This window comes from Semicossyphus pulcher, unplaced genomic scaffold (assembly GCF_022749685.1).
Source record: "Semicossyphus pulcher isolate SPU_LCO1_2020_fin unplaced genomic scaffold, fSemPul1.0.p SCAF_11, whole genome shotgun sequence".
NCBI classification, from domain to species: domain Eukaryota; kingdom Metazoa; phylum Chordata; class Actinopteri; order Labriformes; family Labridae; genus Semicossyphus; species Semicossyphus pulcher.
In genome coordinates, this window is record NW_027211615.1 from 30,490,001 (window position 1) to 30,502,710 (window position 12,710).

The 12,710-nt window shown below is 46.9% G+C and overlaps 1 protein-coding gene across 1 annotated transcript; it reads right to left on the reverse strand.

Annotated features, from left to right (window-relative positions):
- Window positions 1-1,789: 1,789 nt before the first annotated feature.
- On the reverse strand, window positions 1,790-12,054 carry allc (allantoicase). The gene is made up of 11 exons (XM_069657451.1): window positions 11,965-12,054; window positions 11,098-11,148; window positions 10,845-10,932; window positions 6,153-6,272; window positions 5,353-5,432; window positions 4,698-4,830; window positions 4,445-4,600; window positions 4,241-4,314; window positions 3,488-3,596; window positions 3,278-3,396; window positions 1,790-1,969 (listed from the first exon to the last, which is right to left on the reverse strand). The coding sequence occupies exons 1-11, from the start codon at window positions 12,052-12,054 to the stop codon at window positions 1,790-1,792; spliced, it is 1,200 nt and encodes a 399-aa protein (XP_069513552.1).
- Between the last annotated feature and the right edge of the window lie 656 nt (window positions 12,055-12,710).

Here is a 12,710-nt window from a genome sequence, read left to right on the forward strand (position 1 = left end):
ATGAGGACGGATGGCTGTTCTCTCCACCTCCACCTTCTTCACCTCACTTTCACACCTGCGATGCTGACGGCTCCTCCGTCACAGGCTCTAACGTGTGATTGGGTGACTGACGGAGCACAGGCTGTGCTTCCTTCAACATGCAGGTCTGACCCTGCAGACAGCAGCAGGGTGTGCTGAGTATGAAACATGTCAGAGCAGAAAGAAACTGCAACCAACACCACCTGAACGCTGATCAAAGGGAGGATGTTCCTGTTGTGTTACCTGTGCAGGTGATCTGCTGTGTGTGCAGCATTTATCATGTGTTTTTGTTCAGGTTTCACGTCACCAGGTAACCAAGAGCCGTTAGATCTGAAGAAATGTACCTTTTAACCCTTAAAGGGCCAGAACAGAACATGACGTCGCCACGAGTAACCCTCCATTCTGTCATTTGTTCACTTCAGGTAAAACATGATGAAGCACCTGAGGCGGAAACACGTGACGCAGACATGAAGCTCATCATACATTCATTCATATACTACGACAAACAATGTTCTCATTTTTATACTCAAGGGTTTTTCAAATTAAGGGGTTTAAGGGGCTTTTATTTTGAAAAGAACATGTGAATGGAGGAGCCTCTGCTGATCAAACACTTTAGTTTAAGGTGTTTTTAGGAGTGAGTTCAGGTCTATGTTTACATAATGGCTGTTTCTCAGGTCTCTTATTTGATATCTCCTCGCTCGAACCTGAAGTAGTTATCGCTGCTTGGAGGAGCGAGGAGAGAGGAGGGAGGAGAGAGGAGGGAGGAGGGAGGAGGGAGGGCAGCCTCCACGGAAGTCTTTTACTGGCGGACACGCCCCCTTATTAGAGATCCGTTAGTGATTGGACGCTGCAGCAGATTGACAGCTGATCCAGCAGCGATCACTGCACATGACGCTTCATCGGAAAGGACGTCTCATGTCTCTTAGAACATTCCCTCGTTTCCTCCCTCCTCTCCCGGTTTCCTCCCTCCTCTCTTGGTTTCCTCCCTCCTCTCCCGGTTTCCTCCCTCCTCTCCTGGTTTCCTCTCTCCTCTCTTGGTTTCCTCACGTCTCTCCCTGCCTCTCTGGTGGGAGGGACTAAGACGCAAGTGAAGGAAGCACGGATGCAATTTAAGAGACCTGAGAAGCAGCCAAAGTCTCGTCCCGCCTCGTCTGTACATGAACTTCCTGTCTGCAGGAGTCAGACTGGGTCTGTACTGCCCCCTGCTGACCCAGCACGATGTCACAGGTTCACTGTCTTTGAACACACAGTTTGGTCCTTTTCATTTATTCTTAAATATATAACAAATATAAATTTATATCTGACGTTTGTTTGATCTGTGAATGTGAAGCGGCTGCTTTCTCTTCACACCTGTTAGGGCGAGATCATCATCAAACACAGAGATGTTCACACTGTGAAGCACCTGAAGCACCTGAAGCATGCGCTGCCTTAATATAATGTAAACAGGTGAGCTGTATAAAGACTCTCCCCGTACAGTTGTCATGAAGAGAGAAATGAGCTATAGAGACCCAAACTGTTTTTTGTACCAGGCTGTAAACATGTTTATTTCTGCTGAAAAGTTTAACATGGGGCTCTATGGGGACTGACTCACTGCTGGAGGCAGCTGCTTGATGGAGATCCACATTCATGTGCTGTTTGGTGGCGACCTCTAGTGGCTGTGGTAATCATGACAGGAGCAAAGGAGTCAGACACATCAGACTGTAACATGACTTCCTGTTTTATTTCATGACTCGTGAAACATCCTCTCAGTGATTGGACGTTTGAGTGAAAATCACAGTTTGGACGCCGCTCTCTTCTGATTGGCCGGAGCTGCAGCGATGGCCGTTGGTCGACCCCACAGCCGCAGCCGGCTGACTCCTCCGTCCGGGCTGATGATGAGCCGAACGTGAGTGACAGGTGTGCTCGGGGTCAGCTCGGCTCGGCTGTAGAGATGAGCGTGGTGCGGACGGAGCTGCAGACAGAGGACAGCAGAGAGGAAGCAGTCACATACACACACTCATCATGTGACCAGACTCATCTCCTGTTCGTACAGGTTCAAGCTCTGAAAACAGGTGCTTACAAATCAAACATGTATAAATGTGATGGTTGAAACCCGAGCAGAGATCAAATGACGTCATCAGAACTGTGACAGCTGATTGGCTCACACGCTGCACCTGCTGCCAGCTTCTCTCTGCTGCACATGTTCCTGCACGCTGAATGGATTTGTAACATTTAGCTGAATGTTTTTGTGGAGGTGGGCACGGCTGGCATGCAGCTGCAGGAGGGAGAGGTGTGGGCGTGGCTCAGGAGAGCCAGGTGGCTCGCGCACACAGGGCAGGACGTCGACAGACGAAAATTGATCATCTTTAGTTGAATTGTAACCTGAGTTGGAGATCGGGCCGGTGTGCCACAGCAAGAGAAAGATCCTCCACGTATTATGTGTGTGGAGCCGCAGGAGGAATGAAGAGGCACAGCCAAACTGTGAGTGTTCTGCCTGCTGGGTTTGAGCGCTGGGGAGAACTCACGGAGCACGAATCATGACTTCAGTGTCACTGAGCTCCAGCTTCTCTTAATTTATTACAGGTTATTTTGGATGCACTTTTGGTTGTATGTGTTGAAATGCACCTCCCAGCAATCAATCAATCAATCAATCAATCAATCAATCAATCACATGCTCTTAGAAATAGATCATAGAAAAAAGGTCTGTAATAAGTCCGTCCAACTGTGCATTCAGGTAGATTGAAATGTTTGGACAGCTGACCTGCACGCACATGCGAGGCCCGTGCATGAACGCTCGGCCCGCGCACGCTCGGCCCGTGCACGCGAGGCAGAGCGTGTGTTTGTGTGGATCTCTCTGGTTGGACACAGCTCACTCTCTGATGTGTTTCACAGCTGACTCACAAACTGCTCATATTTCTTACTGTTGCACATTTTAGCGACTAATCTAAACCGATCTGTTCAGAGCTGTACGTCTTACTTTGAAAATCTGTTTTATTTCATTTCCCTGGTCACCGTGAGTCCTGATGGTTTATTGTCCTGTAAACTGATCTGTGAAGGCAAAGATGACACTACATCTGCGGGGTTCTGTTGGCTGGCGGCCATCTTGGCAGAGGACTAGGGTACCTCCTGGGATTGATCCCTCAGTCCACATGTAGCTCTAAGCTCACACGTTATGATTCCTGCTCGTCTGTGAGCAGGTCTCATATCTGCATTCATCACAAACACATGTTCGTGAATATATTTGCGTTTCATTTCGACATCGCACAGGGAGTAAACGTACTTTCTGGGGGGGAAGAAGGACCTGCCATTTCCCAGAATTCCACTTGCTCCTGATACACTGGGCCTCGTCCTCAGGGGTCAAAGAGCAAGCCTCAATCCTGCAAGAGTCCGGGAAGTTACCTGGATGGAAACACACACAGGTGACGTATGATTCCTCAGTGAGTTAAAGCTCGAGCTGTTTGCTAAGCAGACGGTTGACGTGTGTTTTGACCTTTAAAGTGGTCCGTGTCGACCTCGACGCTGCTGATGACTCCAGGATGACCGAGACGAAACACGGCCCACTCGTAACCCGGCACCTGCAGGATCCCTCTCTGGTCCACCTGCAAGACAAGCAGCAGGGACACAATTATCACCTGTATAAACACATACCTGAACTTTAGCTATGTTAACACGAGCTGTGTTCAAACGCTGCATGTTTGTCTTTACTCTGCCTGAACGATCGTAGCTCTCAGGGCGGCGTTTAAGGAAACTTCTTCAGGTTGTGCTTCAGAGACCAGCGAAGAGGAACCTCGAGGCCCGTCAACACAAGAACCAAAGTGGCCCTCCCTAAAAATACAGCATTTCACCCTGACCAGTACTGAGGAGTGTTCTCGTCGGCTCTCATCGTCTCATCTCTCTCTGTATAAACTCTCTGAGTGTGTGAACCTGCAGGTTAAAGCTCCAGCAGAGCTCAGCTGTAACGTCACACACACCTCGTTCACCATCTATTAATGAAGACACTCTGAACTCGACTGCTGCACAGCCAAGAGCAGACTTCCTGTTTCAAAGTGAAGTTACCTGAGTGTTGATCAGTTCTCACCTCGACCATCAGACGTTAGAAATATTTCAAACCTCTCTGCTCGTTATCGTTACCCGGCACCCAATCACAACAAGACTGAACCTGAACCAACAGTGTGATTGGTTCCTCTCACGGGGAAACATCTAGAGGTTTGAGGGGAACTATGTTCATCTCTGTGCGTTTAACCTTCAGGTGTTTGGGTCTGTCCAGTCTGCGGGCCGTTTCCCAGCCGTCGGCCATGTTGACAGCTCGGCCCGGACCTGCAAACACAGCACAGCCTGTCAGCAGTGGAAGCAGCTCTAAAGCACGAGCAGCCCGGTGACTGAGGCCCACTCACAGCAGCAGTGAACATAAGAAGAGAAAGCATGAATTGTTTGTGTTGAGTCTGACCAATCATGTTGCGTGGATGGCCAAAGTGGGCGTCGCTGTAGCCGAGGCAGACTCCCCCATTGGTCAGAGCCACTAGGTCGATGTCTTGGTGGGGGGAGACGGACGACCAGTCTCTCTGTCCGACTCCGTACACCCGCAGCCGGGCTATCCCTCCATCTGAGGACACACAGACACTGAGCAGTGATACGTGTGTGTGTGTGTGTGTGTGTGTGTGTGTGTGTGTGTGTGTGTGTGTGTGTGTGTGCGCGTGTACCTGGGTACATGTTGAGGCGCAGGTGTGTCACTCTGCGGGTGAAGTTGACTTTGAAGTAGTTATGGCAGCAGTCGGAGTATCCAGGCCTCAGCTGTGACACACACACCAGCTCTGACCATGCCCCCGAGCCCAGCTGTCAATCACACCACACATCAGCTGTCAATCACACCACACATCAGCTGTCAGTCCCATATATCAGAGCTCACAGTGTGACCATGGAGTGTCCTGCATAAAGACGTGTATGGTGACATCACGCGTTGGGTTTTGAACGCCCCCTCTAAAGTTTGATATTTTGACCGTTGTTATTTTGACGTCCTGTCAATCACAGGTAGCCCCGCCCTAACCCCTCCCCTCTTCCTGGTCTGTGTGACTCTCAATGGGAGCATCAGTGATGAACATCATGCTGTGTTGAAGAAGACTTGAAACTAGAGACTGAGACCATAAACTCATCAGGAACATGTTTACTGAGGGAATACATCAGGAGAGGAGGAGGAGCATGTTCTCATAGACTTCTATAGGATCAGACTTCTTTTACAAACAGTAGATCACCCCCTGCTGGACATTAGAGAGGATGCAGGTATCAGACACTTCTGCACTGGCTTCCCTCTTAAAATCAGAGGTCAGAGGTCACACTGTGTGTGTGTGTCAGCGTTACCTTGTCCACGGCAGCCAGCTGACTGTCGGAGGCGGCCATGCCGGTTCGGTCTCCCTCCAGGGTGAAGGTGGGTGTTTCATCTGGTGAAGAGCATATACACAGGAACAGTGGCCCCTTTGTTAGGTACGCCTGATACATCTGTCAATCACAGGTAGCCCCGCCCCATGTCTGACACATCTACCTTAAAGGAGCTGATAAAGTTCCGTTTTTGTTTGACGCTGGTGTTGATTGTTGGGGTCAGAGCTAAAGGAACGTGATGAAGGGTCATAAAGACTTGCTGTTGTATCCAGAGGCGGGGCACACCTGGACTGATCACCTGTCAATAACAGAGCTCTGTAAATACCGTCTGCTGATAATATTTTCTTATTATTTTCATAATCAGGAGACCAATCAGTCCGAGGCTCAACCCCGGCACACGGGCACCCTTTGTCCACATGTGGAGCTGGTCAGGAGCCGGGACGCAGGACGGGGATTATTATATATCAGAGCGAGCTGCGTTACAGAGAGTGGAACTAGAAACACCTGCCGAGTCTGAAGTTTACGATGAGCTGTGAAAGAGCTGCCCTCTCCTCTCCTGCTGCACGGGTCTGTGGAACTCTATGGCCATGTTGCACTTGAATGTCATCAGTGCAATTTGCTGTGTGAATCAGACCCTGAGACGGAGCAGATAGAGGAGCAAATGATGCGCAATTTATGGAGCTAAATTGATTCTTCGTTTTTTACGTCATATACTATTACACACCATTTTTTGCTGTGTGTACATGAAGACAAAATGAACCATTAATAAGATGAGTCTGTACCCAGACAGCCGGCCTGAATGGAGATGTAGGGCGAGTGGTTTCCAGTGAAGAAGGACGTGTCCACATCGAAGCCGTAGATCAGCCCTGGTACTCCCAGCTGGATGATGCACCAGTCGTGACCTTCCAGGAACAGAAAAGTTATAACAGACACAGTTAGACACCGATTGGGGTGTCCAGCTCCAGATGTGTCTGCAAAATAAACGCTGTCATTTCTTGGTTCGTTCCATCCCCTGGAGGAGCGCCCGGTAAATACTCAGTCACACAGAGGCTGCACTCTGGCTTACTTCAGCGGTATGAAGCAGAGAAAGACACAGATGTTCTTGTGATCAACTTTGTAACCCAGTTAAAATACCATCAGTTATTCTGTATAAAAGTTCATTAAAAATAACAGACTAAAAAAGTCATTTGATATTAATGCACAATGCTACAGACACATATAGTGTAGAATAAATGTTGTTCTATATAAAAATAAAGTTTCCAAGGTCAGTGTTTAGTTAATAATGTCTTAAGAAGAGTTCATGTTTGTTGTTGCCTTGAAAACTTTGAGCTGTAGTATTGTGCTGTGTTCTGATTGGTGGATGTCTGTGCGCATGAGAGGAGTGCGTGATCAGAGCGTGGCGCGAGTGGTCGAGCGAGAGAGAGCGAGCGCGAGTGGCGTAGAGGAGAGTCTCGGTGGTACCAACGTGTGGACCGATCAGACTCCACGTTCTGCAGCGGGATTACGTCGTTCCTGTTTGTGAGCAGCAGAAGAGTCCAGCACGGAGTGTTGCTCGGCTGCATCATGTGGTGTGTAACGGTAGCTCATTGAGTAGCATATTAAGCTAGCCAGTAGTTCGTTGGCAAAGTGAACTGTTAGTAGCTTAAGGTGGCTCTTAATAAGCTAACACGGCTATCAAAGCGGAGTTTAGTTCTCGACGAGGCAACGCTGAGGGAAACCAGACAGCGCTCCGAGCCATATCCAGACCTTTCCGAGTTCCTCTGGCCACGGTGGATGAAAGGACACGCGGGAGGCTCGTCTGACGGACATCGCTTTGCTCCCATGGACAGTGACTGACCGTAGCTACACAGCAAAGGCAGCTACCAGGTACCTTATATGGGCAGAATATGTGTCAGAAACTGAATTTCTATTATTTATATTTGCAATTGAAATGCTCAACTTGAATAGTTGAAATGAACATTCAGATTTAGATTATCTGAAAGTTAAAATTCCACATTTAGTTTTTACAATTCAATTTCAGTTCTTGAAATTCATTTTCATTTTTCCGAGACACACATCCGGCTGACGAGGGAGAGCGTAGATTCACAGCAGTCCTCTTTGGCCAATCAGCAGCGCCTATGATTTTGACCATTTCTTTCACTTCATGGAGCTTCTGGTAGCTACCAGAGCTAATAATAGCTAGTTATATATATATTTATATTATTAGTAATAGTTATGTTATTCCATTTGGTGGCGGAGACCTGTCAGTGGAGCTACTGGTAGCTACTGAGACCTGCTTATTAGCTAATGATAGCTAGTTTATTAGCTGTTTGTGCTACAGTAGCTTTGCTTGGGGAGCTCTGGGGGCAGCTGCCGCTGTAACGGGGAGCTTAAACCGACTGAATCCCAATGTGGTGGGGTGTCAACGACTTGCTGCTGTTACGGGGGCTGTCACTACAGCTGCTGTAACTATGACAACCACAGACACATTTGGCTGAACGTCGAAGTAAAAAAAGTGAAACACCGGCCCTCCGTTTTTCATCTTCTATTACACCACTACAGCAAACCAGAGTGTGTACGTAAGTGTTGTGAGGTTATGTGATTTATAGCAACTAAGACAGCCACAAACATTTGAAACATAAAATACACTCCGATCACACCTGGACCTGGTCCTGATCCAAAACCAATATAGCTAGACTGGTCAAATCTGGACTAGATTATCCCAGAGAGGCTAAATTAATTAAAGTACAGTTTCAGATTTGTGAGGGCTAGCTATAGTGGTTTTGGATCAGGACCAGGTCCAATGTGATCTGGGTGTCATGAACAACAGTTTCATAGACACGCTGGCTTTGCTGTAGTGTTGTAATAGACGATGAGTGTCTCTCGACATTCCCTTTAAGAGCCGAATCAGAAGCTAACTTCAGCGTCGAGTGACCAATTTGTTTTGGGTCTCAACCACAGACTGTATAAAAAGATGGCCGACATGACAGCTCCCTAAAAGTGAAGCTAAACCCTCTCTAGCGCCCCCTGCTGACTGGCTGCAGTATAGCACAGTACAGCCTCCTCCATGTTAACAGATGGGACATGAGTCAAACTATAAAATCAAAATACACGTCAAATACATTTTTCTCATCAAAATGATGATTGACAGCTCTGTTGACAAATTTGGCTCCTGCAGCCGATCAGTTCCGGGTGAGCAGAGCGGAGGACGAACGGCGAGAGGAGACGTAACAAAAACAATCACTACAGTCATTGAAGTTTCCATACCTGTGAACTTTAACCTCAGACCAACACAAGAAGCTGGTGTTAAACACGCTCCATACTCCGTATGATGTCACCACATGGCAGCGTCTATCACAGAGCTGTTTTGGCATCACTGTCGTACAATGGGAGCAGATGGAGACGCGTCGTCCATCTTTATATACAGTCATTGGTATCAACCAACACGAGCGACGAACCAGGCCTGCAACGCTGGGTTTTATAACAGGTGTCGCCGGCTTTAGCTGTTTGTGTGTGTGTGCGTGTGTGTGTGTGTGTGTGCGTGCGTGTGTGTGCGTGCGCGTGCGCGTGCGCGTGTGTGCGTGTGCGTGTGTGTGTGTGTGTGTGCCCACTGACATTTTGAGTTTTAAGGTATTCAGAGTAATACTCAGCTTTGTCTTATCTTTGCTGCCAAATTGATAATTGTTAAGGAGTGTAACCTTAAAAAGGTGTTTACACAAAGGTGTGAGTACATTGTGACCCTTGTTTACTTTTCTAAATAATAACAACGACCTGTTTAGCCATTTTTCTGTGTGATCATTTTATTTAGGAGCATTTTATCACATTCAGGGCGAGTATTTGGACCAAAAGGAGACGAACATTTCTGTTTGTAAGTTAAAATAAATAGGCCTAATCAATCTTACACACATAAGGGAAGCTAAGATATTATACGCTAAATTTGAGTGTTAATATTTAAGTTACTCAAACAACTCAGGGCCCCGCCCATTCTGCTGCATCGATCAAGGCTTCTCAAAGGTTTTGGGGCCAGGGACCCCTCACAATCCTAACACCGATTAAACATATGCTTACTACCATCTGAGGGCCGGACCTAACGATTATTTTTAAAACTATAACGACTAATTTATCAATTATTCGAAAGATTCTTTTTTTAAGATGACTTTTTTTACTCTCCAATTTCTACATCACTGAGAACGTTTATAATAATGAACAAAAAAGTAATAATAATAATAATCGACTATCTGTCAGATGCCTGATCAGAAAAATACTGGACGTCAAATTCAAGAGGATTGCTGTGACACAGATGAATGTAATCACTGTCTGTCGAAGCATCCCTAACCCTGAACTGGAGAGTCACTGTTTTTACCCCAGTACTTATTTAAGACGAGCAGGGCGGGCTGATGGAACAACACAACGTACTGAGCTCTACTTATTACCCTCCCCTCTGTTAAAAGACGGAGTTTGAGTTTTCCCAACTGGACTTGAACGCATCGCTGTAACTTGTGTCCTGCAGTGCGCATTTGTCGAGCAAGCACGAGAGAGAGAGCGGCAGAGTGACAGTAAATACGAGCGGAGCAGAGAGACGGGCTGATACTGAACATCGTACCGGGGCTTCATTCAAAACATTTGAGGCTCGAGCCAGCGCTCCCCAGAACGTGACGCGCTGGGAGACCGCCGCGAGGGACAGGAGCCGTTTCTGCACGAATAACTTTACTGTGCTGCAGTTTGCGACGCACCGACGCACGATGTACAACTCTACGATAAACAGAAAAACATTTTGAATCATGTTCATACTTAAAAACAGGAGTTAATTTTATTCAAATTTCTTGCGGACCCCCAGGCTGTGGTTCGCGGGCCCCTGGCCCCACTTTGAGAACCGCTGGTATAGAGGGTAGGAGCGCTACAACTTAATGAACGGCTCTGAAGTTTGCTGACATGACATCATGATGCAGATTAGGAACACGTAAAGACGATGCTCTGTCAGGAGTGTCCTCGTGTCGGATGCTGTCCAAACTCTGATTGACTTTCGCGACACAGCCTGAAGTGAATTTGTGGACGTCTCGTGTTCGTGTTCTTGCTTTGCCTTGTGTCCTGTACTTCTCTACGTTTGAGTCTCTGATTGTCTGGATCCGTTACAGTAACAAATGTACGATAGTGGCATCATAGACAGTGTGAGTAGCATGACATGTGTAAGTTACATAACTAGCGTATGTACGTTGGTACTTATGTAACCATGAACTTGTTTGCAGCATTAGCGAGTTGTTTTTGCATCTAAAATCTAAGTGGATGATGCTAAGTAGCTGTTACATATCTGACTGGCTCATCTTATCATAGCGTGACACCACAGACCTGCTGTTGACAAGCAGACGCTGTAATGAAACATTTTGGTATTTAAAATAAAACACGTGTGATTACAAGAAGAAGTTAGTTAGAAAAAGGAAGCACTTCCTTTTTTGGTTGATTGTCAGAGAACAGGAGAGTTTGTTCCAGACACTGACCTGGTGTTCTCTTTCTCCTCGTCTCCCATCCATCCATCCACTTTCCAAACTCCGTGAAGGCAGCAGAGATGAACTGTGGCGGCTCCCTCTGAATCACAATACACTCAGTACATGTTAGCTCACAAGAATCACAGGAGTAACAGGGCCACAGATGCTGCGTGAATCCTTCACAATCATTATTGTTATTATTATTATTGCATGAGCTGCTGCAGTCAAACATGTGTTGTGAACCCGTGGTGGATCACTGGCATACCTTCAGCAGGTTTGCAGCCGGAGCGAACCATTCGTCTGAGGCAAAAATCACCTGAGAAACACATGAAAGGATTTGTGCTGTGTTTGATAACTGAAGGACATGAAGGCTTATTGATGTTCATGTTAGAGGTTCACATTGATACCAGCCACAGCCTGCAACCATTTAGCTTAGCTTAGCATAAAGTCTGAAAACATCATCAGTACAAACAATCGAATACTTTTACTGTGATAATGAAAAACTACATATACTGAGAACACTGCTGCACCTGTGTGTGCACTTTACTTTCATGTGATTGGACATTTTACCTACTGTTTATGACTTTCACTGAAGTAAATGACCTAATACTACAGGTTCACAGGAGACTCATCACCATGTGTTCATGTATTACAGTAATGAATGTGTTTGTGTTGTGAGACAGAGAGTGAGGACGCAGCTGCAGATTCACCAAATGATTCATTCAAACACAAAAAGACAAAAGAAAAAGTTTCCAGTTCCAGAGACCAGGCGGAGAAAGTGTCATCATCATCATCCAGAAAACAAGGTCCACAGAAACACTGAGAGGAGTAATACGAACACACAGACGTTTCACACAGGCAGACAAAGCTGGCGTAAAAGCACAGAAAGGAGGAAAACAGGGACTCAATACACACCAGGTAATCAGACACAGGTAAGACTGACGAGGCCCAGGTGAACACAATAAGAGCTGGGCACACATCACAAAGATGGGAAACATAAAGGCAGGAATCAAAGCAACACAAGGGTAGTGAACGGCGTACCAAATACATAACTACACAAGGATCATCCATGACAGCTTGTTTGTAGTTCATCATTATTAAAGTGTTTCTTAAAAAGCCGACAGAGACTCACCGTCCCACCGACCGCCTCACAGGCCAGATCATTAAACTGCAGGAAGTCCGGCTCTGCTGCTGCCTTCAGCGCCGTTCTCCTCTCCGCCATGTTGCAACGATTAGCTGCAGCTCGGTCCTGCTGAGGGCAAAGAAACTGTCGAACAGACTGTCTCCTGCAGGACAAAGTTCACTGGCTGCTCCGCCACAGCAGGCTGTTTGTTTAGACAGAGTGAGGCCTCACTGACCTCGTGAATCCCTGCATGAAGCTCTGTTAATACTCCACAGACACACGGACATCACATCCTGCAACACTACAGAAACGCCAAAACACGACTTCATATGCTGCTCTGTCTCTAATCCTCAGATTCATCAACCTGATGGGTCGACACTGACAGGGAAACACATATGATCCTACAATGAGCACATTAGGGTGTGCTGCCGTTTGCAGGGAGCAGATGTGTGATGCGTTTTGGACAGTGCATGAAGGAGTTAGATTACTAAGAGGAGTTGCCACCAGGTGGTGAAAGCTAACACACAGTGATCATGCATCCTGTAGCTGTCCATGACGTGATGACCAACTTTGATTTTTGTCACTCAAGGCTTAACTCCACCTACCACTAGGCGGCGCTTTAAAGGGATAGTTCGGATTTTTGGACACCAAGTTGTATGAAACAAGTTTTACTCTACAGAAACAACACGCGGGTGATGGTGCTCCCTTTCAACACAAAATCATCGTGCTAGGATTTCATATACTGCGCCAAGTAA